Below are 27346 nucleotides of genomic sequence, written 5' to 3'. Positions count from 1 at the left end.
GATGTTTTTTATTTCAATATATTAAATATATATTAATCAGAAAAAAGTCACATATGGTAAATCCCGAAAAAATACACAAATATAAATGTTGATTTTTTGTTTTACGTACAAGTTTATATACAGGAAAAGGCCAAAACGAGAGAGGAAGCCCTCCCAGGCACAGAAAGCCACATGGTTGTCAGCAGATAGAACAACAAAATAGGCGTCTCCCTCCCAGCCTTCCCAGTGCCCCTTTCTTGTCTCTCGCTGCCTCTGCAGCTCTCAGCTGTATTTACAAGGTTTAAACCCCCTCTATTTACAGAGACGTCTCTGCAGCGGACAGGCGGGACGCATCCCATGTGCCACGGCACGTGTCCGTCGCTCCTGGGCAGCATTGCAAAAGCACAAGGGAGGCAAGAAGCCGCTAGGAGGGTCTGGAAACTGCTTGGTTCTGGCAATTGGGGACGGAGGAGCCCGCTCCCGGCACCATCCCTGCCTGGCCGCAGGATGCAGCAGGCGGGCAGGGCAGGGCACCCCTGCGTGCGTCTCAGGACCAGCCCCTCCTACCCAGCGTGGTGAAACGCCAGCCGTTGCAAGCGGTGAGTACAGAGCCTGGCTGTGGGCACAGGGCTATTGGGCGTCTGAGTGCATCACCTTAAAGGCACATCGGGGTTCTCCACAGAGAAATACGTCGCGATCCACGGGTTTGGTACACGAGACGGGATGCGGAGGCCGAGCGCAGGTCAGCCACCAGGAGGTATGAAGGGCTCTGCCCACTTCCGACAAGTCCCCGAAATCCCGGCTGGCTGTGGGGCTTGCCCCCCCAGTCTCTGGAAATGCTCCGTTGATCGTCCCACCCCCTCCGCTCAGGGGGGGGGGGGGGAGACGTATCTGTCAAAACTCCCGTTTTATAAAGCGAGCGAGCTCCCCGTGGCAGGGGCCTCATGGGTCCCGGGGGGCTGCTCCCCCCTCAGAAGGGCAACGTGTCCATGAAGATTTTGTCCACGATGGGAGGGGGCGGCACCAGGTCCTCCAGCTTCAGGTAGAAGATGCGCTGCAGGCCCTGCGTGCAGAGGGTGCGCAGCTCCGGCAGCTTGCCCAGAAGCTTGGACAGGCAGTTGGGGCGGCTCTGTTCGCTCGTGGTGGACGTCACGTGGTCCTTAAGGCAGCCGATGATTTGGTTCTGGAGATCCTCCACTTTCTTGGGGTCCTTCAGCCCGTGGCGGTCTGGAAAGGAGGAGAGGGGCGGTCACTCCCGGCCCGGCCTAGAACCTATAGCGTTGTGTGCACAGCCAGGCCACGGCAAAACAGGCTTTTGCTCCCGCTGCTGCCTCCTGAACAGCCCCCCAACCCCTGGCCTGTCTCATGCACCCCGAAGAGTGGACAATCTCGGGCACGTTCTGCACCCTTTAACACAAAACCCTCTTCGAGCAGCAAGGCATTCTGGGAACTGCAGTTAGCAGCGGGCCCCTGGGAATTCCAGGCTATGGCAAGGCATGCTGGGAAAAGGGCAGGCGTATATACAGGCTCGAGGGCCCCCGCATGCCTTGCTGACTGAGCCAGGTTGTGCTGGAAGCCTGGTTTAAAGAGACAAGCAGATCCTGACAGAGCCTCGCGCTCCCCCCCCGCCTGCAGCCTCCAGGGCTGCTGGGATCCAAACAGGCCTAACTGTCCAGGCCTGCCTAGAGATTTGGGGTGCCCCCCCTGCGAGATCTTCCCGGGGCCTGGTTCTTGGAGGGGGGTGCGGAAATCAGGCCCCTCTAAGGAGGCTCATATTGTGCCGAAATCAGGAGTCATTCCTGAAAGTTAATAATGGTCAGAGCGAATTCCGCCCCTCGAGGAGCAGAGCGGGGGAGCGGAGAGCTGGAGGAAGCCAGTTCGCCTAGAGTTCCTGAGCCTTCTCCCACAGCACGAACCCCCCACCCCACCGAGGCCCCGGTCACAGCTTGCAGAAGGCTCTCCTAGTGTTACCACCCCTCCAGCGAGAGCAGTGCAATAACCCCCCAGCCCAATGCCACAGAGGGAGCCCGTGTCCGAGCTGGGATCAGACCCTCTGGCTCCCAGTCCAGTGACCAGACTTGCCCATCCCTCCCCCGGCAGCCGTGCAAAGCCGCCCCACCTGTGATGATGACGAGAGCTGTGAGACAGGAGAAGGAGGGGACGTCGATACTCATGCGGTGCAGGCTCTGGGAGAACTCGAGGATGGAGTCGATCCACTCCCCGAAGCCCCGCACACACTGCATCCGGTGAAGCACCACCCCGTTGCAAAAGATCAGCTTGCCTTCCTCCGGCTTCGACCTGCAAGAGACGGGCAGAGCCACACGTGGTCAGGAGAGAACGGAGGGCAGGCCAGGGGCTCTGCCAGCAGCAGATTGGGAGGGGGGCAGGGAGCGGGGGCAGAGCAGAAACCAGAGAGGTAACAGAGGGAGCCTGAGCAGAAGGGAGTAGCGGTGACAACAGCCAGGATCCTGGCCCAGTTAGCCAGGCACTAGGGGCCCTACGCAGCAGGTCTGACGTTCAGAGACTCTGGCACCACAGAACCAATCATAGAATATCAGGGTTGGAAGGGACCTCAGGAGGTAACTAATCCAAACCCCTGCTCAAAGCAGGACCAATCCCCAGTTTTTTGCCCCAGCTCCCTAAATGGCCCCCTCAGGGATTGAACTCACAACCCTGGGTTTAGCAGGCCAATGCTCAAACCACTGAGCTGGGCTGTCCGAGTGGAGGGGATGACCCGAGCAACAGCCTCCTTTGAAACTCTAACGGTAGATGGTTTTGCCCAAGGTCCTGATCTCTGTGCCCATCCACCGACCCAGGCTGCCACATCACCATCCTGTGTCTCTAATCTCGGTGTCCAGCAGCCGCTGGGCTGGGCGGGTCACGAAGCAGAGGGGGAGTTACCTGTAGGCCAGCCGCAGAATAAAGAGCTCCAGGAACGCAGATTCCAGAAGCAGGTCCTGATCCTCCTTGGGGAGCTCCTGGAACCCCTGGATCTTCTCCGCCCACTTGCGGATCACATCCATGGAGCCGGTGAGCAGGTCGTAGAACTGCTGCACATCCACACAGTCCTCCTTCTCGAACTGGTAGGAGAGAGACTCCTGGAACTGCCGAGCACACGGGCAGGGTTAGCTTCCCGCAGCTAGGCCTCGGCCCGCGCAGCTACTCATAGCAGTACGAGTCCCGGGAGAGCGGCCGGGGCTGCGTCTCTCAAAGCCATCGTACACCCTCCAGGTTAACGCACGGGCAGCAGAGAGACAGGAACCCACACCCATCTGGGCCTGGGCGTTTTCTGCTGCCTAGCACCGACTACAGGTCTCCTGGGTTCTCGTTTGGGCTGTAGGAAGGAGTGTGCCTAGTGTTAAAGGGAGGAGGGCTGGGAGTCAGGACTCCTGGGTTCTCTGCTACTGGCTTAATCTGTGACTTTGGGCAATTCATTGCACTGCCCTGCCTCAGTTTCCTCCAAGTAAAATGGGGATCACCCCTAAGTCACTGGGGGGTTAATGGTTTAGTGTTTCTGAAGGTCACGGCACTCCCTGGATGAAAGGAGCTGGATTGGTCCCTGAGCCTCCAGGCCAACCGGCATTTCACTGCCGAGGTCAGAGCCCAAGGCTCCAGCTCCTGGATAAATTCAACGACAGGCTCAGAAACACAGTTGGTGGGATTCATTTGCAGACAAATCCACCTGGGTGCAGAATCCTGGGCAGAGAACCCAGGAATCCTGACTCTCAGCCCCCTGTAGCCACTAGACAACACAGCCTCCTAGGGCCCAAAAGAGAACCCAGGAGTCCTGCAGCCAGGGCTAGGTGCTAGATACCCTGCGTGCATGTGGGGAAGCTGACTGGGTCAGGTAAGCCTGAGTGTGTGGTCAGCACACACGGCCCCGTGAGCACTGGGCTGCTTTCCTCCAAGAGCCTGAGACCTCCCAAGCCACAGGGAGCCCCCGTAGTGAGGCAGGGCACGGCTGGCCCCATGGGACAAGCCAGGCACAGACAGGAGGTGGCACAGCCTGGAACAGAACCTCCGAATCCTGCCACTTGGTGCTCTGCTCCAACTCACTCTCCCTTGCTAGGGCTGGGGAATGGACCCAGGAGTCCTGCCTCCTAGCTCTCTAACCACTGGGGAACACTGCCTGCCCCGCGCACTAGCCAGCAGACCATGCTGCCCCAGTCGTACCGCGCCGGAGTTCGCGTCCTTTTATTGATGGCGAGGGCTCCAGGATCCCTTCTCTAACTGCCCACAGGCCCTAGGGCTTCGCCCCCCAAAGGGCTGCACACGGTTCCCTTCCCAGGCAGGGCTGGGGGGTGGCAGGGAGCCAGCTCCGGGAGCCCCAGAATCCTGGCCCCCGGCTGCGAGTGGCAGGTACCTTGGAATAGTCCAGCTTGGTGGCACTGGGAACGGAATCGATGTGCGCCCTGACGAGCGACGTGATGAGGCTGACGGGGGAGGTGTCCTGGGCCTGCTTGGGTTTGGACGGGAGCCGACCTCGGCGCCCCTTCAGGCTGTCCGTTCGGACCACTGGGGAGAGAGGAAAGGAGGACGCGGCTCAGGCAGGGGAAGCGGGTAGGTGGCGCAGAGCGAATCCGGCTCAGGGCAGCAGGAACTGGATGTTATCGTCTGAGCGCGAGGTTTGGCCCTTTGCAATGGACAGGCCGTCACGGCTCTAAGCGGCCCCCTGGCCCCACACATATGCTGCCCCAGCACATCAAGCATTGGCAAAAGCAATGCTACCTAACCGCTGCCGGAACTGAGCGCGCCATGGAGAGCGAGCCATGTTCAGAGAAAACGGGACACTGGGGCGGGGAAGAGACTCAGCAGGGTGGGGACGGCTCTCTGCACATCCCGTCCCTGGTTGGTTGCGGCTGCAAAAAACACACGGGGAACGGCATGCACAAACAGATCCACGCGCACGGCTGGGAATTGGCTGCAGGCACACACAGGAGCTGGGGGTTCACAAACATTTGCCCCCAGAATGTTGGAAAATCTGGGGAGATCAGATGGTTGTGATGATGTGTCCACCCACTAGTGTCCAAGTCTCGCAAGAACAGCTACTGTGTTCCTTGTGAGATTCCAGCCACGTCTCCCACACCCCCAGGCCATCGTGTTCTGGATCCAGCCTGGAATCACAGCCACGGAAAGGCAAGCGAGCATGCGCGAGTGATGCTAAATTGGTGGGAGCTGCAGGAAAACAGCGGCATGAGACTGGGTCTGGACGTCCATACACCTGGGGACAAAGGAGCAGCGCGGCGTACCGGCAGCGGGACGGGGATAGCAGGAGTCAGGGCCCTGCTGCCAGGAACACACCAGATTTGTTATGGGGGCTGGACACAACTCTGGCTCTCCAGCCGGCGCCGTCACTACCCAGGGGTTTTCCCTAAGCCCCGGCCTAGCTAGAACCGGCCTGGCAGGGGGACACCACGTGTCGAGCTCTGTACCTTCTTTGACCATGCCCACGGTGAGGCACTTCTGGAAACGACAGAACTGGCACCGGTTCCGCCGCCTCTTGTCCACAGGGCAGTCTTTGTTGGCCAGGCAGATGTACTTGGCATTCTTCTGCACCGTTCGCTGCATGGAGGAGGAGAAACAAGGGAGAGCATCAGCCTCCGACGAAGAGGGAGCGCGAGATCACGGGTGCCCAGAGCTGGGCCTGGACGGAACAAAAGCCCTTCTGTCCCACTGGTATTTTTATAGCAGCGTCCCCGCCCCACGGCGCCCAGTTTCACATCCGAGGAGCTGTGTTCCCAGGACACGAGAAGGGGAGGGAAACACATTGCTCTCCGGGGGGGGGCGCGCCCGGACAGCCAGCCACACCTGCACACGTCCATCTGCAGGCAGGGACGGGGGGAGACTCGACTGCCTGCTCTTGGTCTGAGCGGTCGCTCCCTCCGGGCCCCGATCCCCCTGCCCGGCCCCCCACCCCGGGGACTCGGCGCCATCCTCCCCACCCCAGACACAGCTTCTCTCCCCCGCAAAGAGCCAGCACTGTACGGCACAGGGACTGCAGCTGCTCCCCGAAGGGGCCTGGATCTCAGCACAACCTGAGGCCTCCCTGAGGCGCCTGGTGCTGGGCCAGATCATTAGCCGCTTTGGAGACCCTGGGCCACGAGCTCACCCCCCAGCCCTGCCCCCGATGCACAAGCTATGCCAGGTTTCCCCCTCCCCACGTGTGTAACGTGCCGAATCGGGGCCCAGGGGAAAGGGAGGGAAACCACCAGAGCCACCAAGATCTTCCCACAGGGCTGGGGGTTCTGGGCCTGGCCTGAGCCCGCTGGGGCTACGCACGGAGGTCGGTGCTCTGCATAATGGGGGTCTTGGTGATGGCTCTCTGCACAACACTCTGCCCCCCCCCCCACTCCCCCAAGCCAAGCCCAGTCAGGGGCGCACAGGGGCTCGCCCCATGCAGAATGGCCAAGATGAGACCCACAGACTCCTTCACTCAGCACATCCATCGGGGGTCCCTCAGGGACCCCACCCGCATCCCAGAATCCTCTGTGCTGTCTGCAAAGGATTCTGGGGCCCATCTGGGAGCAAGACCAGCCATGCGCTAGGGGCGAAGCGGGGAGGTTGTGGGCCTGCCTGCTGGCGAGGGAGGCCGTTGGCTCTGTGGGTTCTCAGGCACTGCCCTGGGTCTCCCCTGGCCCCACGTCCCCACCCCCGGCCCCGTACCTTGAAAAAGCCCTTGCAGCCCTCGCAGGTGCGGACGCCGTAGTGCTGGCAGGAGGCGTTGTCTCCGCAGACGGCACAGCGCCCCTCATTGGCCCCAGGGCTGCGTGTCTTGGCCGGTGACAGGGAGCCGTCCATCAAGGCGGGGCTCTCCAAGTGCGGGGAGGCCTGGCCCAGGGACAGGCCGGAAAAGCCCACCGGGGAGCTCTGGGAAAGCGCGAAGACCTCAGCGTCCAGCCGGTGTGTGGCGGCCGGCGGCACCTTGAGGGGGCTCTGGGAGACCCCGGGGCTGGGAGCCGAGGGGCCGAAGAAGAAGGCTGGCTGGGAAGAGTTGCTTTTCGGCTGCTCCGCCCATGGCCTCATGCCCTCGTAGTTCTGAGTGGGCGAGTAGGGCCCAAAGGAGCTCTCCCACGCCGAGACCTGCGGGGTCTGGAAGCCTGGGGTGGACGGGGACGGGATGGAGCAGGGGCTGCCGTAATAGTCCGAGCCGCTCGAAGACATGGTCTCGTCCAGCTGGCTGCTGAAGGAGCCGGGGTAGCAGCCGTACACCTGGAAGTCCTCGAGTTTGAAGGAGGTGGGTTGGCTGGAGGCTGGGATCTGGTACAAGAACGTGTCGAACTCCCCGCTGTAGTTCTCCATGAAGGTGTTGAAGCTGGGCAGGGAGGTGGTGGCCGCGATCTCGGTGTTGACTAGGTCCATTGTGAACTTGCTGAGCTCGGGAGTCAGGAAGTCTGCCGGGTAGCGCTCACAGGGCCCTCCGCTCTGAGGCAAGGTCCCATGCTGCATTTGGATACAGGGCATCTCTGAGCAAGGGGGCAAAGAGAAAGGCAGAGGCGTTAACATCAGGCTGGAATCGCACCCGCTCCCCAGGCCAGGGCTCCCCATTCATTGGGTAGAGAACTTGCGCAGGGCACCAGCTCAGATGTGCAGCACGTGCCACACGGGAGGCGGGCTCTAGCCTTTCCCACGGGCCCCAGGGAAATGCCTCTGATCGGGGGGTATAGAGCGAACCATGGATAAGGCACCGAACCAGGAGACCTGTCTTCTATTCCCAGCTCAGATGCCTTGCGCCAGTGGCTCTCAACCTTTCCAGACTATTGTACCCCTCTCAGGAGTCTGATTTGTCTTGCGCACCCCCAAGTTTCACCCCACTTAAAAACGACTTGCTTCCAAAACCAGACAAACATACAAAAGTGTCCCAGGCACGCTGTCACTGAACAATGGCTGCCTCTCATTTTTACCATAGAATTATTAAACACATCCATTGGAATATAAACATTGGACTGACATGTCAGCGTATGGGATAGAGAGCAGTACAAACCACTCATGGTCCGTATGAAACTGTAGTTTGTGCTGACTTCGCTAGTGCTTTTTATGTGCCTGTTGTAAAACTAGGCAAATACCTAGATGAGTTGACGTAGGCCCTGGAAGAGCTCTGCGTACCTCCGGGATACAGGTTCCCTGGTTGAGAACCACTGCCTTTGGCAAGCCACCTTCCCTCCCACGCCGGTGTTTACCCTGTGAGCGATTTGGGGAGGGACTGGCTCCCCAGCCCCTACCGTAATCTGCACCATAACAGAGCGACAGGCCTAAAGCCACAGGGGTGGCACCTTGGCAACACTTGCTGTACAAGAACGAACGGCCCTGATCCCAAGAGGTGCGGAGCATAAAAGGAGCTGGCCAGGTCTCTGAGCAGTTCTGGGCTGGCCAGATCGCAAGCAGGAGAAAGAAATTCTATCCTCGAGTGGCATGAGCTGGTCCCTCTGCCCTTCCCGCTGGGGGGCCCTAAGCCAACAAGCCAAGGCTGGCTGGACCACGGAGGCCGAGCTCTCCACTGCTCCTCAAAGTCGGTGCCTCGGCCGAGCACGGCCTGGGGCTTGCTGGTGCCTGAACTCGGGCACTGCAGGTTCCGGGGGAGACGGCCATACGCACTAAAACCAGGTGCTTCAGGGTGAAAACCCACAGAGGGAAATTTCACCAAACTCAACGAAAATCCACCCGCTTGCTGACGTCTACATTGCTAGAAGCTTCTGCTCCACCGCGCCAAGGTGGGGGCTCGACTGCGCCTCGGTCACAGTGGTGTAGATCAGGAGTAACTCCACCCAAGTCAATGGCGTTGCCCGAGCCCCTGGTGGGCTCTGTGAACCGAGGTGTAAGGCCAACCCCCACCTTGGCCCCAGCGACCCGACGAGCGAATGGGGACAGGAATTCACAGGAAGAAGCCGTGAGCCTTGGTATGTGAGAAGGAACCGAGGACACGGCTGTTTTGACAAGCTTGTATCTCACACGGGCCTGACATTAGCCAGCCATGGAGCAGCGCAAATTAAGGCTGTCAACGCTGCACTCAAGGTGTTTGGAGCCGAGCTAAAGAACTGGCTAGTGTTGGAGACGGGGCTGAAGGTGGAGTCACACGGCTGAGCCATCAGCCCCAACTGAGAGGAATGGTCGTTCTTAGCTGGCCCCACTGGGCAGAAAGGCCATTGACGGAAATGCTTTCACCACAAATGGAGGGAATCGCAGAGCTGCCAAAGGGCCCTGGGGGGGCCCTGCCTCCCCACCCCAGGGGCTTGGCGGGGAAGGTTTGCTGGGCCAAAATACTAGGCTCCAAACCTCCTGGGTGGAAGCGTCGGGTGCAGAATTTTGATCCTAATTCAAAAGCCAAACATACAGCACGGGCCAGACTCCAGGATCCCTCGGGTCCTGGTTAGGAAGCTAAGTACGGGCCAGGCTCCCAGCAGGTCCTACGCACCCGCTCGCCTGAGTTCTTCGGACACTCCTGCCTCCCAAGCGCCACAGTGGAGCGCGTCTCTGCTGCGTTCCCTCCCGCCGGCAGCCAGCGAAGGGAGCAACCGACTTTCACCGGCATCAAACGAGGCCACTTCGGACTAGAACAGGCCAAGCAGGGCTGAGCCGGCAGCTCTGCCAAGCGTCAGGGCTGTGATCGGATGGCAGACGAGGGCGCAGAACGGCGCCTCCCAGACCTGCGGCGCGCACGCAGCTCGCTGGGTCGTCCCTACCTGAGGGGCTGCCGCAGCCGATGAGCAGCGTCCCGGCAGCCCCGGCACGGCACAGACATAGCAAGACCCAGGCCCTGCCCCAGAGGTGTCAGTCTCGGCAGACAAGACAGAGCGAGGGGAAGGGACTTGACCAGCCCAGCGGGGTCCTGTGTCTGCAGCCATTCGTACGGATTCTGCCCCATTGCCACATCGTGGGGAGGGCACACTCAGGAGAGTCCCTGCAAACCTATCACCCTGATTTTCCAGGCCCATCCCAGTGCCCCCCGACTGACCTGCTCCCCTCACTGGGCAGAGTTTTGTGCCTGTCTCCGGGCACCCGAAGGAGTTGCTGGCCAGCGGCAGGACCAGCAGGCTGGCTCAGGGCACGGTGCCCCACCAGGCCGGTTCCATGTTACCACCCATTCCCTCCTAGGGGGACCAAAAGACACCTCTATTGGCTTGGCATGCCCCCAACCACAGCCCCGAGCACTTCGCGTTTTGCACCTGGACCCATGCAGCCCTCCCACCCCCCAGCTTCAGAGGAGCCATCTTGCTCTTGAGTTCTCACATTGAATCTGCGGCAGGGGAGGTGTCTGATAACTGCCGGCGCAGAATGGTAACCGACCCGTGCCGCTTTGCCAGCTCGCTTTCCTTTCCGACACGCCGGCCGGCCTCCCTCGCTCAACCCGGGGAACAGCAGGGCTGGAGCAGCAGACGGGGCCATATAGAGGAGACACGTAACAAGAGTCCCCAGGCAAGCTGAAAGCCAAGACAGAAGTCCCCCTTGCAGCAAGATGATAATGTAATTCATATCGCAGACCTTTAAAGGTCATCTTCTGATTGGCCGAGAAGCCGTCCTTAACGGCCTGCAAAGGACGGCGGAATGTGGAGACATAAGAATTCCCAGCAGCGTTGACACGGTTGCACCATCAGAACAAGGTTACAATGTTCTTCTGGGGCCAGCTGCTCCTTATTCAGGCAAAACTCCCATTGGCTTTGAGAACAGACTTCAGGACCTAGCCTGGTTATTTAAAAAGATCGATACACACACAGCTCACAGCATCAGCGGACCACTGTCCTCAGCCAGAAGCCAAACTCACGCCCCACCCAGCTCAACGGAGACGGATTTGCTCCAGTTTAACGACGTTCTCTGCTCAGAGGCCCTGGCTGGGGTCCCCTTAGCTGCAAGGAAGGGTTGGCCTGGCAGGTCAGGCTCCGACCGAACGCTCAGGAGATCTAGGTTTATTTCCCACATCTCCCTTGGGACTCTCTGGTCCCGGGTCCCCCAGATGAAGAACTGGGATAATAATCATTCTATTTTGAGCGGAAGCTTTTTGGGGCAGAGAACCTCTCTTTCTACGTTTGTGCCGGACCCGGCCCAGTAGGCCCCGGACCTCAGCTGGGCTCTGCAGCTGCTGGTAGAATACAAATAAATAACTACGAATGAACAAAAGGCTCATCGGGGACTTTTCCTGGTCAAGGGAGACCCAGTCAATGTGTTTCACAAGGGACAAAGCAGTGAAGTGGCCTCATTAGCCAAGCAAAGCACTCGCAGGGTCTCCTGTCCTCACCGCGATGTGCAGCCCAGTTATTCTGGGCTCCTAACCAGAGGCTTGGCTCTCGGCAGTTAACAACTTGCTGGGATTTACAGTAGCCCAAGCCGGTCACAGATGCGCTCCGCCCGCCCTTAACTGTGTCTCTGGAGAAGATCTGAAGCGCAAAGGGCCAGGTCCTCGGCTCACGTATGTCACCCTGGCACCACAGAAGTCCATGCAAGGATGATTTACACCAGCTGAGGATCTGGCCCTGGCGTCCGAGAGCCAAGAGCCCGGCTGCCCTCTCTCTTTGGTGCCAGCTAAAAAGCACCCGGTGCTCAATCAGTAACAATGGTACTGACGGCTTTCCTCCAGTCCTATGTTCGGATCATATTTTCCACCACTGTGGATGACAGACATTCTATAGACACACCTCTATATGCACACCTCCGCAGCCAGAGCGGTCACTACGCTGCATAACAGACCCATTCAGAACTCATGAGCAGCAACAGAGCGAAAACTCAAGGCACCTGCGCTCCTTACGCCCAAGCTCCAGCTGCCTGAGCCATCAGCTGTTTTCAGTATAGGGCTTATGACACACAGTTGGGTCATTCTAATTCTAACCAGCAGAGGGACCCCTCCCGCTCACACACTATTTACTACCGTCTACACCTGTTCCCCAGCTCCGCTCTGCCCTCGTGGTAGTCACATCAACAGAAAGAACTGCATTGGCTTGTTGTTGCTATAGCAACCCAACAACAACGCTACACACTGCTGAGCCTTTATGTTGTTGGGTTTTTTATAAATGCAAATTGCTTTGAGTATAAATCACCACCAAGGGCAAAATAGGTGATGCCTCGGCTTGCATGTCCTGAGTCTCCTCACAAGGTTTGTCAGCATTCTCTCTCCCCTTCATAGGGTGACCAGACAGCGAGTGTGAAAAATCGGGATGGGGTGGGGGATAATAGGCACCTATGTAAGACAAAGCCCCAAATATCAGGACTGTCCCTATAAAATCAGGACATCTGGTCACCCTACCCCTTCACAGCCTGCGTTTTAAAAATTTGCAAGGGAATGGTCAACAGGAAAAGTCGATTTCCTGGACGATTAAAGCTTACTCTGGGTTTTCGCAGGCGCTGCTTGCTTATTCAAATTTATTTTTTCCTTCCTCATTTTAAAATTCTCCTTAAAGGAGACCCATACACAGATGATGATGTTTTAAAGCAATAGAAAAATCCCTCACATGCGCCCCCTGCAGTCTGCCATGCACTATGGACTTGTGCACTTGGTTGCACCAACATACATCTGGAGCAACACGACTGAAGTCACTCTGGATTTCCAGCCGTGTAAAGGAGAGCAGAATCTGTTCCCCTCTCTAACTACTCTCCTAGGATTCTAATATGTAGCCTGATCCAGGGAGATGCTGCAAATAATGGCTCAAGACCAGGCCTGTTAATTTTTGATACAATGAGTATTTATAAGGTGTAGAAAAATGCATGACCCCCTGCGATCGAATACTGTCGCACAGGGGGTGATAGCACCATGTTCACAAGTCTTTAGCCAAAGCACAAGAGGGCCTCGCCTCCCCTCCCCCGAGGGGGCAATAAATCGACGTTGCCAGCCTTTCAGCAAGTTAGAAATGAACGGAGCCTGGGTGGGGAATCTGGTTGCCAGGTGTGTCAAGGCAAAGCTGCGGCTGTTGCTTGGGTCCAGCCAGAAACGGCATTCCTCCCCCCGCCCCAGCAGGGTCCAGGCTCAGCAACCATATAAAAGGGAGCAAGGTGGGGCCTTTCCTGATTTGCTCCCCTGCACCCTGCTGGTGCCAAGTTGTTTTGCAAGTCAAACTTCAGAGGGATTTTATTTTTATTTAAAAAAGAAACAAAAAACCAGCTGCTGTGTTCAGAGGCTAGACCAGCCACGCAGCAGAAAGTCCACAGTCTACAGCAGCTCTGCACACGGGTCAAAGGAGGGTCCCAGAATCATCAACACAAAATAATATTGGCAAACCCAACAAACTGACCATTTGATTCGAGCAGGGGTTCTCAAACATCATTGCACCACGACCCCCTTCAGACAACAAAAATTGCTACACGACCCCAGGAGGCCAAGGATCAGAGGGGTAGCCGCGTTAGTCTGCATCCACAAAAACAATGAGGAGTCCGGTGGCACCTTAAACCGATTTATTTGGGCATTATTTGGGTGGGGGGGACACACCGAAGCCTGACCCCGCCTCAGCTCTGCCGCCCCTGGCAGGGGGGCCAGGGACAAAACCAAAGCCAGAGCCCCACCGCTCTTGACGGAGGGGGAGGGGGGCAAAGCCAAATCTCAAGGGCCTCAGCCTGGAACCTGAGCGCCTCCCCCCACACACACTCAGGGCTGAAGCCCTTAGGCTTTGGCCCTCGGCAATGGGGCTCTGGCTTCGGCCCTGGGCCCCAGCGAGGCTGTCAACCCTTGGCGACCCCCTTAAAATGGGGTCCCGACCCACAGTTTTGAGAACCGCTGAATTAAAGTGCCCTCCTGGATGCCTTGCTAAAGGCAGGGGACTTCAGAGGTGTGCGTTTATGTTGCAGTGTCAGATGACAGTATAAGAATTAGTTGCAACTTATTACATTTAAAGCAGTCTGAAAAACGTGTGTGTGTGTGTTAGCGTGGGAGTGTTATCTTAACCTGGGAGCAGCAGCTTTGCTAAAACAATGCTAAAAGTGAGCCCCTCAGGGACTCAACACAATTTACGAACTTTTTGACTGGGCCAGGTCTGCAACCCCTTGCAACGCCCCCCTGCTGGCCCCTACACACTTTAAGCACTGCATTGAAAACAGCAAAACAAGGAAGCCGAGCGCCAACCTGCCAAGGTGACTGCAGAAAGGAGGACAGAGCTCTGGACACGGGCAAGGTGGTAATTTGCAGAGGGGCTTTAAAGAGCTGCTGGAGAGCTCCCGTTACTTTGCCATATGCCCACAGCAATCCTGACCCACGGTCACTTCTCACACAGCCGGCCGTCAGCGCAACACACAGCATCAAATCTGACCCGTCAACGCAAGAGGTCCCCCCCCCCCCCCCCAAAATCAACTGGACACCGCTGCTTTCAGACAGCGAAGAGCAGCACCAGACGCTGCCCCTGCAAACCCCCCCCCCCCAGCACAACGTCAATCGAGACTAGAAAAATAAACCCAGCCCGCTCAGCGCCGCCTGCATGCGCCCCCACAACTCCCAGGTCGGGGTCCTGCAACTTGAGACTCCCCCACCCCAAAACCAATGCAGCTCGTAACGGTGCCCAGTTCAATGGACAGGAACGCCCCCCCCATCCCACCTTGCACTTTAACTCTGCACAGGAGACAGCAGCACCGCCCCCCCATGCAACATAAACCGGAGACCCCCCCCCCCCGCCGCCGCCAATCCCATACCTCAGTTCCCCCCCCCGCGCCAGGTGAGCGCCCCCCGCCCGCCCCGCGCTCCCACCTGGCGGCACCGCCCCCCCATGCAACATAAACCGGAGACACCTCCTCCCGCCAGGTGAGTGTCCCCCGCCCGCCCCGCGCTCCCACCTGGCGGCACCGCCCCCCCCATGCAACATAAACCGGAGACACCCCCGCCCGCCCCGCGCTCCCACCTGGCGGCACCGCCCCCCCCATGCAACATAAACCGGAGACACCTCCTCCCGCCAGGTGAGTGTCCCCCGCCCGCCCCGCGCTCCCACCTGGCAGCACCGCCCCCCCCATGCAACATAAACCGGAGACCCCCCCGCAGCCGCCAATCCCATGCCTCAGCTCCCCCCCCCCCCCGCGCCAGGTGAGCGCCCCCCACTCCCACCTGGCGACACCGCCCCCCCCATGCAACATAAACCGGAGACCCCCCCGCAGCCGCCAATCCCATACCTCAGCGCTCCCCCCCCCGCGCCAGGTGAGCGCCCCTCGCCCGCCCGCCCCGCGCTCCCACCTGGCGGCACCGCTCTCCGGAGCGCTCCGCGGGCCGAGCAAGCCACATACCCGGCGGGACGGGGCGGGCGGGCGGCACGGCGGGCGCCCCGCGGCTGGACGGGCTCGGAGCGGCTCTGGGGCTCCCAGCCCGGCGCGGGGGGATCCTCTTAAGCCCTCTGTGACGCACGGCGCGGGGGCGGGGCCAGAGGAGGGGGGACCCGCTGACGCAGGGCCGGCTGCAGCCCCGGCCATACAAGGCGCGGAGGGGCGGGCTGTTCCGGGGCCCGCGGGCCGGGGGGGCGGGGCGCGCTGGAATGTCTGGGCGGGTGACGCACACGGGGTTCCATTGACGCAGGCCTGCGCCGTGTTTGATCTATAAATAGCCCAGCGCTGCCCCTGGCTAAAAATAGACCCCCGGGCAGGAGGGGGAGGGGCGCGGGCCAGGAATAGACCGCGCCACAGGGGGGGCAGCGGGGAGGGACCAAACACAGAAGGGGGGGGAGGGGGCAGGTGGAAGGGGGGGTGCAGGTGGAAGGGGGGGGTGCAGGTGGAAAGATTGAAGTGGACAGTGAATGGGGGGGGGGGGGCTTTATGGCAGAACAGGGGCGGCCCGCGGGCAGCTGGCACCGCGGGTGTATTTTAAACAGCGACGTTGGGTCAGGGCTAAATGGGTCAGGAAAGAAGGGCCGGGCCCAAGCACTTGTTGGCCATTCATAACTGATGCCGCCGTCCCAAGGGGTGCCCGGGCTCAGCCCTGCTGTAGGGTCAGGGAAGGGGGCTCCTGCAGCAAGGCGGGGAGGGGATTAGAGGGGAATCGCCTTGTTTGATTGCAAAACTACTTCCCCACACCCAGTTCTAGGACTGCCTCCAGGTACACCAAACTGGCACGCCTCCGCCCTGCCACCTTTGTTTGTTTTTAACCCTTATGGAGGCTGCTTCCTATACTTTGAATGAGCGTTTAGTGCAAATCTCACTCAATGTTTATGGTCCTGCAAACATTTTTGCAGAGGCTGAAAATAACCATCTGATCATTCAAAGGGATTTACTCTTATTTAAATGTAAGTCTGTGTATTAGTGCAGGATTGGGGCCTGAACTTTACATAGCAAGTTTTTAAGCTCACCCAGGTTTGCACTCACAAACACACCTAGTTTTACTGCCCCCCTTCCATAAAACACACCCAGAATATTTTGAAAAACTGGGCTCTCTTTACACTTACTGCCCTCCAACTGAAACAAACCAACAAAGTCGCCTAGAACATTTTGCTAAACTGGGGTAATTTCCAGTTTCCTGCCCCTCTGAAATACAATTGGAATAGTTTGCAAACCTGGGCTCATTTCTAATTGCTTTTGGTTTGCTACTGTTGCCCATCACTGTACATGAGCACATCAGAGAGCTTCTCTGAAGCAGGGCCCATCTTTTTGTTAAATGTGTGTACGCTGCCTAGCTGGACAGTGGCCAGCCTGGGGCCTACAGGGGCTATCACCATGCAGATTCCATAATAAACATCGGCACTCGCTTTAGCCCGGCAGCATTGCAGCAGGGTGTTTTCAGGACCCGCCAGCGCAAAGAGGGCAATTCCAGCGGTGCAGAATTCCCTGTTCCTTCTCTCGGGGAGATGATTCTGCAGCACCAGGCTCCTCGCATTTGTTGTCGGAAAGAGCCCTGTGGAAACCCTGCGAGTTCACTCAAAGGAGGAAGGGGAACTAGGGATGTGGGTTACGGAGGATTCTGAAAAACTAGGTCAGTATGGAGCACGTGGCCTCCCGCACCTGTCGCTTCCCAGGCTTAATGGGCGAGTCTTTTTCTCCCCTTTGAAGTCACACAGAAAACATGGCTCTGGCTCCTCTGAGAGCCCAGCCCCTGGCACACCCCAGAGCCACTCCTCTGCCATTGGGGCTGGGGGGGAGACTCCCACCATACCCGTATCCCCTGCAGCCTTCTTACGCCAGCTGTCCACTCCCTTCTGGGCTGTCCCCAGTCCTGGTGTCGCCACCCTCCGCAGAGTGTCCCCACGCCCTTTCCTCTACCCCCAGCCCCTGCTTTATGGTGTAGGGAGGGTACCAGAGTCCACCCCTGCTGTGGGCTGTTCCCTAGCCTTGCCTCGAGGTTGCTTAGGTGGCAGCTCCCTTCCTGCACTAGGCAGAATAGGCTCCTATAATGCTAATGGTGACAAATTATTACTGGCCATTGCCTTCTGCTGGACAGAATCAGAACTGCTTCCCAGGTGTCATTTGCCCCACACTGCAAAGGGGGATTCTCCCTCATACTGAGTGCGATGGGCCTGGCTTTCCAGAAAAGGAGGAGCCGTGTTCTGTGCAGGCTGCTGCTCTGACATGAAAAAGAGGCTGGGGCGTGCAGCAAAGCGAAGGCCTTGGTGAAAGGGAAACAGACCCCAGCTCCTTTCCCTGTAACTTGAGACGGTTGTTTGCTGCATCAGCACAACAAGGAGAAAATATGAATCCAATACCCACAGGGCTCTGGGAGCCTGGACATCAAAACAGCGAGAGCAGGGTCTGGTTTCCTCGGCCCCAGGGGTTAAATCCAGTGACATGCCAATGAGAGCGGAAAGCAACCACCAAGTTCAGCAGAGAGACAGTGCAGCCGGGCTCTAGGGACAGACGAACGGGAGCAGTCACCCTCGCATGCGTGGCCAAGTCACTGTTTCAGCCACCGCGAGGAAATTGTTGGGAGAAGCAGAACACCAGCTCCTGGCCTGTTTGGGGAGCGTGGATCTGGATTCAGACAGCCCCGCAGGTCGGATAGCACCCCTCGGCTGCAGTTAGCAGTGAGGCCTCTATTGTGCAAACACCGACACCCCTTTTGAATTCAGCTCCAGATCCAAACCAGCTTTGCACGTGGAGGCCAGTCTCTGAAGTCCAGTCAAAAGGTGCCATTATTCACTTTAAGCACAGCAGTGAGACATTCCCAGAGTCCCCCAGGTCACCGGGGTCTGCATACTCAGACACTAACCAGCCTTGTCCTGCGGGGCGAGCCTGCGATACACCTTCCTCTCAGGGACAGGCCTCGCTTCATTTTCAAAGGGGGGGGCCACAAGCCAAGACATTTCAGGGGTCCAGCACCCTCTGCTCCTTTAGAGAGCCCCAGCCCCCGGTCAGCTCCACACACAAACCTGTCCCCATTTATTAGAGGTGCATTTAAAAGTCAGTTTAGTTAAACCGGTGCAAGCCCCAGTATGGACGCTCTTAATTCAATTTAAATCCAGTTCATATTGGGAAACGTTGATGCAAGTTAAACCGACACAAGCCGGTTTTAAAGCAATGTAAGTGTGTCCACACAGTGGTTTGCCCCGGTTCAGCTACGCTGGTTTGCAGCTTCAGTGTGTAGACAAGGGCAGGATGCAGAATCACGTCTAGGAGGAGGTTTTTGCACCCTCGATTTGAGTTACCAAATGCCCTCAGATCTCACTGCCCTTGCAGAACTCACACAGCACCTCGCAGGATCAATCCCTCTAAAATCTACCCCCTTGGGGTCCCTCTTCTCTGCCCGAGCACCTCTCACGGTGCAGCCCATCCCGTTTGCTAAGGCAGCACCAGTCCAGCAGACAGAAAGGGGGATTTCACAGGTTGGTAAGTCAGCGGCTGGAAAGATTTATGCATTTTCCTATTGTTAAAATATTTTTAGCCCAAGCTCTGGATTTGTTTAAATGCTCACGTTTATAAAAGCAACTGCGTAACAAGATGCGTTTTTATTACATGTTTGTGCTGAGTTCCTGGCTGGCCTCCCAGGGCGGCTGGGTTGGGGAATGTGTCTGTGGGCTGGATTGCTGGGTGATCCTTCCAGCGGTTCCAATCCACTGGCTCAGGAGGGCCCTGCACTCGGTAAATAAATTGTATTCTCGGTAAATAAGGAAAAGACAAAATGAGGAACAGAGCGCGGGGGGAGGGAAATGGAGAAGCCTCTAATATACAAGCTGCTAAATATACATCCAGGGTTAGAGGCTGCATGGCTTTAACTGTGGGTGAAATTTAACTCTTAGCAAGTAGATAGGTCACAGCGTTTATTTTGTATGCCGAGGAACTGAGTGCATCCAAGCCAGACATTCCCACTGTGCTGCGGGGCTTCCGACAGAGATGCCACTCTGAGCACTTGCTATAGCCGAGAGGGAGGGTGGTGCAGTTGAATACAGGAAAAATGCGACATGCAGCGGGGAATTTAAAGAGGCAGAACTTAATTAGCAGGGTTGAAATTTGGCCAAGACACCAGGGTTCATTCGTGGGAATATAGAAGAACGGCCAGACTGGGTCAGACCAATGGTGCATCTAGCCCAGTATCCTGTCTCCGGACAGTGGCCAATGCCAGGTGCTTCAGAGGAAATGAACAGAACAGAGCAATTAGCGAATGATCCATCCAGCTTCTGGCAGTCCAAGGTTTAGGGACACTCAAAGAATGGGGTTGTGTCCCTGACCATCTTGGGGGATGGCAGTCAATGGACCCATCCTCCACGAACTTGATTTCTTCTTTGAACTCAGTGATACTTTTGGCCTTCACAACATCCCCTGGCAATGAGTTCCACAGCTTAACTGCGTGTTGGTGAAGAAATACTTCCTTCTGTTTGTTTAAACTTGATCAGTATTAATTTCCCTTGGGTGACTCCTGGTTCTTGTGGTACGTGAAGGGGTAAATAACACTTCCCTATTCACTTTCCCCACATCATGCTTGATTTTATAGACCTCACATCCCCTCTTAGTCGTCTCTTTTCTAAGATGACCAGTTCCAGTCTTTTTAATCTTGCCTCCTATGGAAGCTGTTCCAGACCCCTCTGCACTTTTCCGAATTCTATCTTTTTTGAGATGGGGCACCCAGAATCTTTAATGATTGTCTGAATAGGATGTAGGGGAACTGAACTGAGCAACTCCCTTTGCCTCACCATTCCTCAGTTTTCCTGTCTCTAAAATGGGGTTGATACTTACCTATTTCACAGCGGAGGAGATGGGATTTGAAGACTTACTAGCTAATCAGAAGAGGCTTTGCAATTCTCAGATGACCAAAATCGGCTACAGAAATGCAATGTATCCAATCCCAGACTCCAAAGAACCAGACGCTCGGTGAGCCTGACTGCCCGGGGTGTTCTTTGCGTCACAATTTGTGTGTCAGAAACCTGAGCACTAACAGTTGGGGGACTCTGAACTCTTCACTGCCAGGGGGCCAATGCAAAGGTGGCCTAGGAGCCGAAGGAATGGTGGCCGGCCGTCTGGTGCCTTCTGGCAAACGGGCTGGTTTCATGGAGTTAGACGGAGTCTAGTGACGCAGGGAGGCGGTGTTGTCGAGCTGGGATCAGGTCCATGTCTTCAGAAATAGTCACTAATTTCAGGTGCTTTGAGACCCCTTCAGGAGGTTTGGCACCCAAAAGTAATGGACTCTAAACTCTGGGCGACTAGCCCCCTAGCCCATTCTGCTACAGACTTGCCAGGTGCCCTCAGGCAAGTTACTTCCCGGGGCCTTCGTCTCTCCATCTGTGGGGCACGGCTAATGACACCCACCTGATTAAAGCACTTTGCAATCCCTGGTTGGAAAGGTGAGCACATCAGTGCCGAGTCCCGTCAGTACGGCCATGGACAGCGGGGGCACGGGAGTGGCCTTGCTGCTAAGAGATGCCAAGGACTATGTGGCGCACAGAATCCCAACCCCCCTGGCTTCTAGAAAGGCCGGAGAGGCAGATTGATGGCACAGCCTCTGCGGGTCAGACCAGGAGGCTCCTGTCTCTGGCCCCAGCAGCTGCCCAGTGTGATGCACAGAAGCTTTTTGAGATAACCTGTCCCCAGGGAAGGCTGCATATCCAGGAAGCTTGTCTGCAGAACAGGAAGAGAAGGGCAAAGAGAAGGTGCCAGTCCCTGCGGCTGCCTCTCTTACCCCTTTGGACCAGCACAAAAGTGCTGAAGTGCCGTTTGCAGACTCTGTGGTTCCTGGAGTGAATGGGCGCAGGCAGGCAGGTTAGGCAGCTGCCGGCCTGGTTCTGAGTCATTCACACGAACCACAGAGCAAGAAAGGCGAGCCAGGAGAGGGACACCGCCGACGGGCGCACTGTGACACTGCGTCGGATTTCCTGGCCCACTTTCACAAGCTACCTAGCATGTGCCAGGCAAGCAGCAGGTCGGGGAGTTCACTCACGTCGCTGCTTCTCCGAGCAAGCTGGTGAGTGTCAGTGGAGCAGCCAAGCGCACTTCCTGCTTGGTCAGGAATAATCTGTGAATGATGCATCAGGGGGTCCCAGTGGAGTTTCCTCCGAGCAAGAAGGACCCTGGCTGGGGAAATGGAAACATTCGTGTCTGCTGGCAGCAGCCCCAGAGTTGCACTGCCTCAGCCAGAAAAACAAAGAGAAAGATGATCTTGGATGCATGTTAATTTCGCACCATCCTCGTTAGTGCAGATGAATGAGACGAATGGGGAGAGCTGATTGGCTGACACAGCAGGGGCTGGTCTGTTGATTAGAACAGGGGATACCCTAGCTCCCAGAGGGTGCTGAGCTCCCATTGACTTCACCTGGAGCAGCAGGTGCTCAGCACCCCTGAGAATCGGGCCCGTGAAGTCCCAAGCTGGGCAGCACCCGTTAGCACTTTCAGAAAACGGTGGCCCTTCCTACCTGTATCTGGTTATGGAATTCCCGCTGGCCCCTCAGACAGCTGAAACCTTCCTGCTTCTCCCCCTCCGAGGTCAGTTCCCTTGGGGGCAGCTCCCTCCACTTGTCTCTTTAGCGTGCCGCCAAGCCAGCACCACACCTGCGGGCTGCACGCACTGCAGGGGAACGGCAGGTTCCAGCTCTCTGCGCCGTCAGAGTCCCCAGCATGAGCGGGTGGGGAACCCGCCACACATCTGAGAAGCAATTTGGACAAGTTCCAGATCACTAGATGCATCACACTAGCCCCTAGAGGCCGCTGGGTAAGATCTGGGCCCTGTGGTGCTGGACACTGCACGGACACCACACACCAAACAGTCCCTGCCCCTAGGAGCTCACAGTTCAGGTAGATACGCACCATCGCCACCCTGTTTTACAGCTGGGGGTCTGCACGATGAAGGGGTTTGCCCGAGGAAGCTGAGAGCAGGGCTAGGAGCTGAACCTAGTCACGGTGCAGCGCTGAAGGTGCAGGAAGAGCAGTGGACTCTCAGAGCCTCTCTCAACCATGACTCGAGGCTGCAAGGCCTCGGCAGGCGGTGTGTGCGGGAGCTTTGCATGCCGGGTCTCCTGCCCCCTGCTGCAGAACGGCGCATCTCGAACACCAGTGACAGGTTACACGGCCAGCGAGAACCCAGCGTGAACACCGTCATGGGCACAGGAAGAGGAAGATTTCAGGCAGCTTGGAGCTAAATCATCGCCAGTACACTGAGCATGCTGGGAAAATGCCTGTGGCGCGGGCCCCGAGTGCTTGGCCGGGGGGAGTCTCTCAGGTGGGGATGTGTGGCTGGCAGCAGGAGATACAAGCCAGCCTGAATTCCCCATGTTGCAGGTGGGCCTGGGACAAGTTGGCTGTTGGGTTTACTCTTAACCGGTTTAGAAGTCTCTCTCTCCCTCCCCATCAGTGGTTTGTGCTCCCTGGGACAGCCAAACACCGCAGGATCTGCTGGGTAGAGGTCTGGTAAGCAAGGCAGTTGCCCCCACCCAGCTCCCATCTCTGCAGCATCACTGCCGTCATGCACTGACACCAGAGACCAAAATCCTGGCCCTCGTGACTTCAGTGGAAATCTTCCCCCATTGTCTTGAACGAGCTGGAGACTGCAGCTGGCAGAGGGTGCCCTCAGCCCAGCCACGTGGGTCTGCAGGAGTTGGACTCCTGGATTCGATCTCCAGCTCCGGGAGGGGAGCAGGGAGCAGCGGTTAGAGCAGGAAGCCTGCAGGCCAGGCATGCCTTAACTACAAGCCCATTGTTCCGCTTCACATTCTCCCTATTTCACAGATGGGGAAACCGAGGCAGGGAATAGCAACATGGCTCCCCCAGAGTGAAGAGTTTCCCCAGCAGGACCAGTCCCCTGCCTGAACCACTGGCCCCAGCCCCTCTGTACAGGTGCGGTAAGGTATCCACCCTCCCCTACCAGGCCTCGTGCACCTGTGCCACAGATGCCAGAGGAACCTGTGGCGGCTGCTCCGATTGCCAAGAACCAGGACGCACGAGAACCTGCCCGCTGCAGCTTCAGCCAGGCTGAGACACCTGCAGGGCACACTAAGGGGGCAGGGTGCCAGGGCTCAGGGGGCCTCTGTCCCACTGGACACGCCCCCTGGACACGCATGGTGCAGGCGAAGGAGCAGCGGAGAGCCACTGGCCCGCTGCTATCCTTGGTCTGGGGATGAAGCGGGGCTCGGCAGCACAGCTGGTTCCAATCACCAGGGGCTTGGCCAGGAAGTGGCTGGGAGCGGGAGCTTGGCAGGCCGAGCGCGAAGCATGCATGGACGGGGCCCACGGGGGCGTTGTCAGGCAGCCGCACACCGAGATGGGGAGTTCTCCCCGGCGCTGGACGTCAGCGCTCTGATGGCGCATGCTCGCGTCAGCCGGCAGCTGGCCTTACAAGAACATGCCAACTACCATATATAGGCACAACGGGGGGGGGGGGGGCTTTGTGCGCTGCGCTGGCTCTGGAGATGGGGGGGCAGGGTCTTTGGTGGGATCAAAAAGTGACACCCCTCCCCCACGCACACCTGGGAAGTCTCATGTTCTGCTGTAATCCAACAGCCTGCAGAGAGGAGAGATTAACAGCTCCCCTTAGAATGCAGCACTTCCATTCCCTCCCCCACCCCGGGAATAGAACCCAGGAGTCCTGGCCCCCAGTAAGCCCCTGCTCTAACCATTAGACCCCACTGTCCTCCCAGAGCTGGGTACAGAACCCAGGAGTCCTGGCTCTCAGTCACCCCGCCGCTCTAACCGCTAGGCCCCACTCATTTGCATTCTGTACTACAGGGGTCCAGGAGTTGCCAGGCACAAACCTCTTGACCAACCAACTCAATGTTCAGGCAGGGGGCAGCCTCCCTCCCGTTGTGGGCTCTGCCCATGGCGGGGACGGTCCCCAGAGCGCGCTGCACGTCAGTTTGACCAGAGAGGCTTTGCTTGAGAAGAGCCACAGTCTCTCTCTGTGGAAGAGCACAGGATGCACATCTGGCCTGCCCGACGCCAGGACGTGTTCACTGGGCAGTGCCCAGACTGGCCCGGGGAGCCCGCGTAGAACGTCGCTTCGGCGCATTTCACCGTAAGCGGGTTCCATCCGGGGGCGCGGGACCAGGTTTTAGCATGGGCGGGGCTGAAAGCCACTGAACCAAACCGCGAAGCTGCACCCCCGCCCCACCCCTCTGATCCCCCCTGCTCACAGGAGAAGAGAAGCTGCTGCTGTTGCTTGGCAGAGAAGGGTAACGGGATTCCCAGCTCGGGCTGGGCTGCTCCCCACTAGCAAGGCACCCCCACCCAACCCCTGGCTTCCAGTGCCCCCCTGCAGGGGGTAGGTGAAGCGCTGGTACCCCTCCTCAGCCCTGCCCCCTCCTCTCCCCATAGCCAGGGCTCTGAGTGCAGCGCTAGAGATGGGGCGGAGAGAATGGGGAGCCAAGGTTCTCTCTCTTTGGCTCTCCGCTCTCCCTAGCAAGACCCCGTGCACAGGACGCGGGCTGGCCCCCATGCAGCGGAGTGATGGTACAGGCACAGGGCTGCGGAGATGCACATGACAGACCGGGGCCGGCAATCTGATGCACCCAGCAATGGAGCCAGCAGCCGCACACAGTAGGGACAGGCCAAAGGGCGCCCGGGAGCAACGCACTGCAAACACACAGCTGCTTGGCTAACAGCCCAGAGACCGACAGCTCTCGCCTCCGGGAACCAAGGGCCCGATCCTGCCGCCCTCTAATGGTGGAGACCAGCCTGCACCGACAACACCGCCGGCATTTGGGGGTGGGAGTCAGGTCCCAGCCTGGCTGGACCCCACAGGATCGGAACCCGTTGGCAGGACTGCTACGGCCCCCAGGGGTCTGAGCAGCCTGCCGCCCGGTTCAGGGCCTCCGCTCAGCCCAGGCTCCTGCAGGGCAGAACTGTCAGAGGAGGAGTGACCAACCCTGGGGCGACCGGCTCCCCCCACGGGCCTGTGTGGACGCTCCAATCCCCTTGTCCTAAGCCCCTCCTCCAGCCACTCGCAGCTGAGGCTCCACCAGCAGAGCTAATTCCCACAGCCCCCACTGGGCGGTGGGAGTTCCCCCCACTACACAGACTGGGGCAAGGAGAGGCAGTGACTTGGCCAAGGCTACGCAGCGAGGCGACAGCAGAACCCTGGGTCCCGATGCTGGCCTGTACCCCCGTCCTGCGGACTGCACTCACCCACCACCCAAGACGTTTCAGCGCTGCTCGGTGAGGGATGCTCCGAACCCAGGCCCCTCCCATGGAAGGCCGTGAGCTAGTTCCCGTGGCAGAGGCCACCGGTTCTGAGCTGCCCTGGTACGGAGCACAGGGACAGCTCAGGTTACAATGCCGACAGCACAGATCTCCTGTGCCTGGGGCCAAGCGCCCCCATTTCACTGATGGGAAACAGGTACAAAGAAGTCAAGTAACTTGCTCAGGATCATGCAGCCAGTCGTGGGCCGGGCCTGGGGATAGAACCCAGGAGTCCGGACGCCCAGCTCCCTCCAATGCAATTGCTAGACACTTACTGGATGGTCGCTGGCCTGCTGATCACATGTGGGCTCTGGCTAGGAGGCAGGGGAGACGTGGTTTTGCTCTGCCCTGCTGTACCTAGCCCGGGACTTTGCAACCCCAGGTTTTCTTTTTGCCTCACGTGGAACAATCTCTCGGCCTGGTGAAGCTGCTGGAACCCGGGTGAGCTGACCAGCAGTACAGTTCATCTAAGCCAGTGGTTCCCAACCTGCGGGCCGCTTATGGCCCAGTCAGCACACAGCTGCAGCCCATGTGACATCCTCAGGGCCATACAGGTAGTATATGGATGGTGTGGCTGCAGCCCACAAAGGTAAATAGGTTAAGAACCACTGGTCTAGGGCTTGTCTACACTGGGGCTTTTTGCACCGATACAGCTGCACTGGTGCAAGCCCCTAGTGCAACGTGCTGCACCGGTGTGAAAAGGGGCTTGGAAACCAGCCCTCTGCTCCTGTGCCGGGGTTTGGTGCTTTGTAAATCACTGCCCCTGTTGCCTCCTGCTGGTGCACAGAAGGTCCCTATGAGGATGTGTATCCTGTTTCATGCCTTTTAACACTGGCTGGACTTGCCATGTACTAATCCGCCCGGCTGGCAGCGAGCAGCAGCCGTGAAATCTGGTGTCTCTCCCCTCACAACGCCGGTACAATGCAGGTACTCCAGAGCCTGATCAGGCGTGGAGAGACCCAAGGGGCTCAGAGGGACTCCACAGCTCCCTTAGCAGCCTGCGTTGGCTGGCACGAGGGCACGTCCAAGCCAACGTGAGCATCAGGCTGGGTGCCACTTGCATAAGCAGCCAAGCTGCCTTGTACGGGCTTGGGATAAGCATCGGGTGCCCAGCAGAGAGCACCCACAGGGGTTTAGTCTCTAGTCTGTGAATTCCTTGGTCTCACTGCTCAGCCAGCCAGGTAGGGGCGGACGGGCAGTCAGTGCCAGCACTGCCAGGGGCTCCCTATCATTAGGAACTAAGCTGAGGCCCATCAAGCGCATTCCATGCAGCGTCATGACAACCCACAACCACTGCAACCAGTGACCTAAGGACAGGGGGCTCCGTAGCCCATTCCCCGTGGGCCCCCGCCGCAGCCGCTGCCTCCACCTCCACCCAGAGCTGAATCTTTGCACAGGAAATAAAGTAAAATGCAAAAGCAAATGCAATGGGGGGGGGGGGAGATCCAGCCCCCCCCTTAATACACAGCACAGACCCAGGTTATTCCAGCTTCCCTCCCAGCCTGCAAATGGGGGGGGGGCAGAGACCCCCCCCCCGATCTGCACAGATCCCGCACAGCTCATGTCCCCGCTGTACAGACTCAGGTCTCAGAGCTGGGGGGGGAGGCACACACCGGGGGGGGGGGGCGGACGGGGGGGCACACACCGGGGGGGGGGCGGACCGGGGGGGGCACACACCGGGGGGGGGGCGGACACTCACACGCCTCCGCCGGCTCCCGCCTCCTCCGCCGCCTCCTGCCAGGGCTGGGGCCCGCGAGCCCCCGGCGCGCCCCGCCCGGCGTGGGGGGACCCCCGGCTGCCCGCCCCTGGGGGACCCCCGGCTGCCCCGCGCGCTCCATCCGCTGCCTCGCTGCGGGGCCCAGCCCGGCCCGGTGCAGCGCGGCTCGCGAGGCGGGGGCCCCGT

The 27346-nt window shown here is 58.5% G+C and overlaps 1 protein-coding gene across 5 annotated transcripts; it reads right to left on the bottom strand.

The window, feature by feature from the left end:
- Positions 1–27227, bottom strand: NR4A1 (nuclear receptor subfamily 4 group A member 1). 5 transcript variants are annotated; one of them, XM_054012538.1, is made up of 7 exons: positions 27143–27227; positions 6643–7442; positions 5412–5541; positions 4343–4494; positions 2881–3083; positions 2099–2277; positions 1–1206 (listed from the first exon to the last, which is right to left on the bottom strand). In XM_054012538.1, the coding sequence occupies exons 2-7, from the start codon at positions 7438–7440 to the stop codon at positions 950–952; spliced, it is 1719 nt and encodes a 572-aa protein (XP_053868513.1). In that variant the 5' UTR covers positions 7441–7442; positions 27143–27227; the 3' UTR covers positions 1–949. The 5 variants fall into 5 exon arrangements, with proteins under 5 accessions (XP_053868513.1, XP_053868511.1, XP_053868515.1 ...); XM_054012536.1 differs by lacking the exon at positions 27143–27227 and adding an exon at positions 15107–15168; XM_054012540.1 differs by lacking the exon at positions 27143–27227 and adding an exon at positions 15157–15163.
- Positions 27228–27346: the final 119 nt, after the last annotated feature.

Source organism: Malaclemys terrapin, chromosome 23 (assembly GCF_027887155.1).
Source record: "Malaclemys terrapin pileata isolate rMalTer1 chromosome 23, rMalTer1.hap1, whole genome shotgun sequence".
NCBI classification, from domain to species: Eukaryota; Metazoa; Chordata; order Testudines; family Emydidae; genus Malaclemys; species Malaclemys terrapin.
The sequence above is the reverse complement of the archived record's forward strand: the minus strand, read 5'-3'. Positions and strand labels throughout refer to the sequence as shown.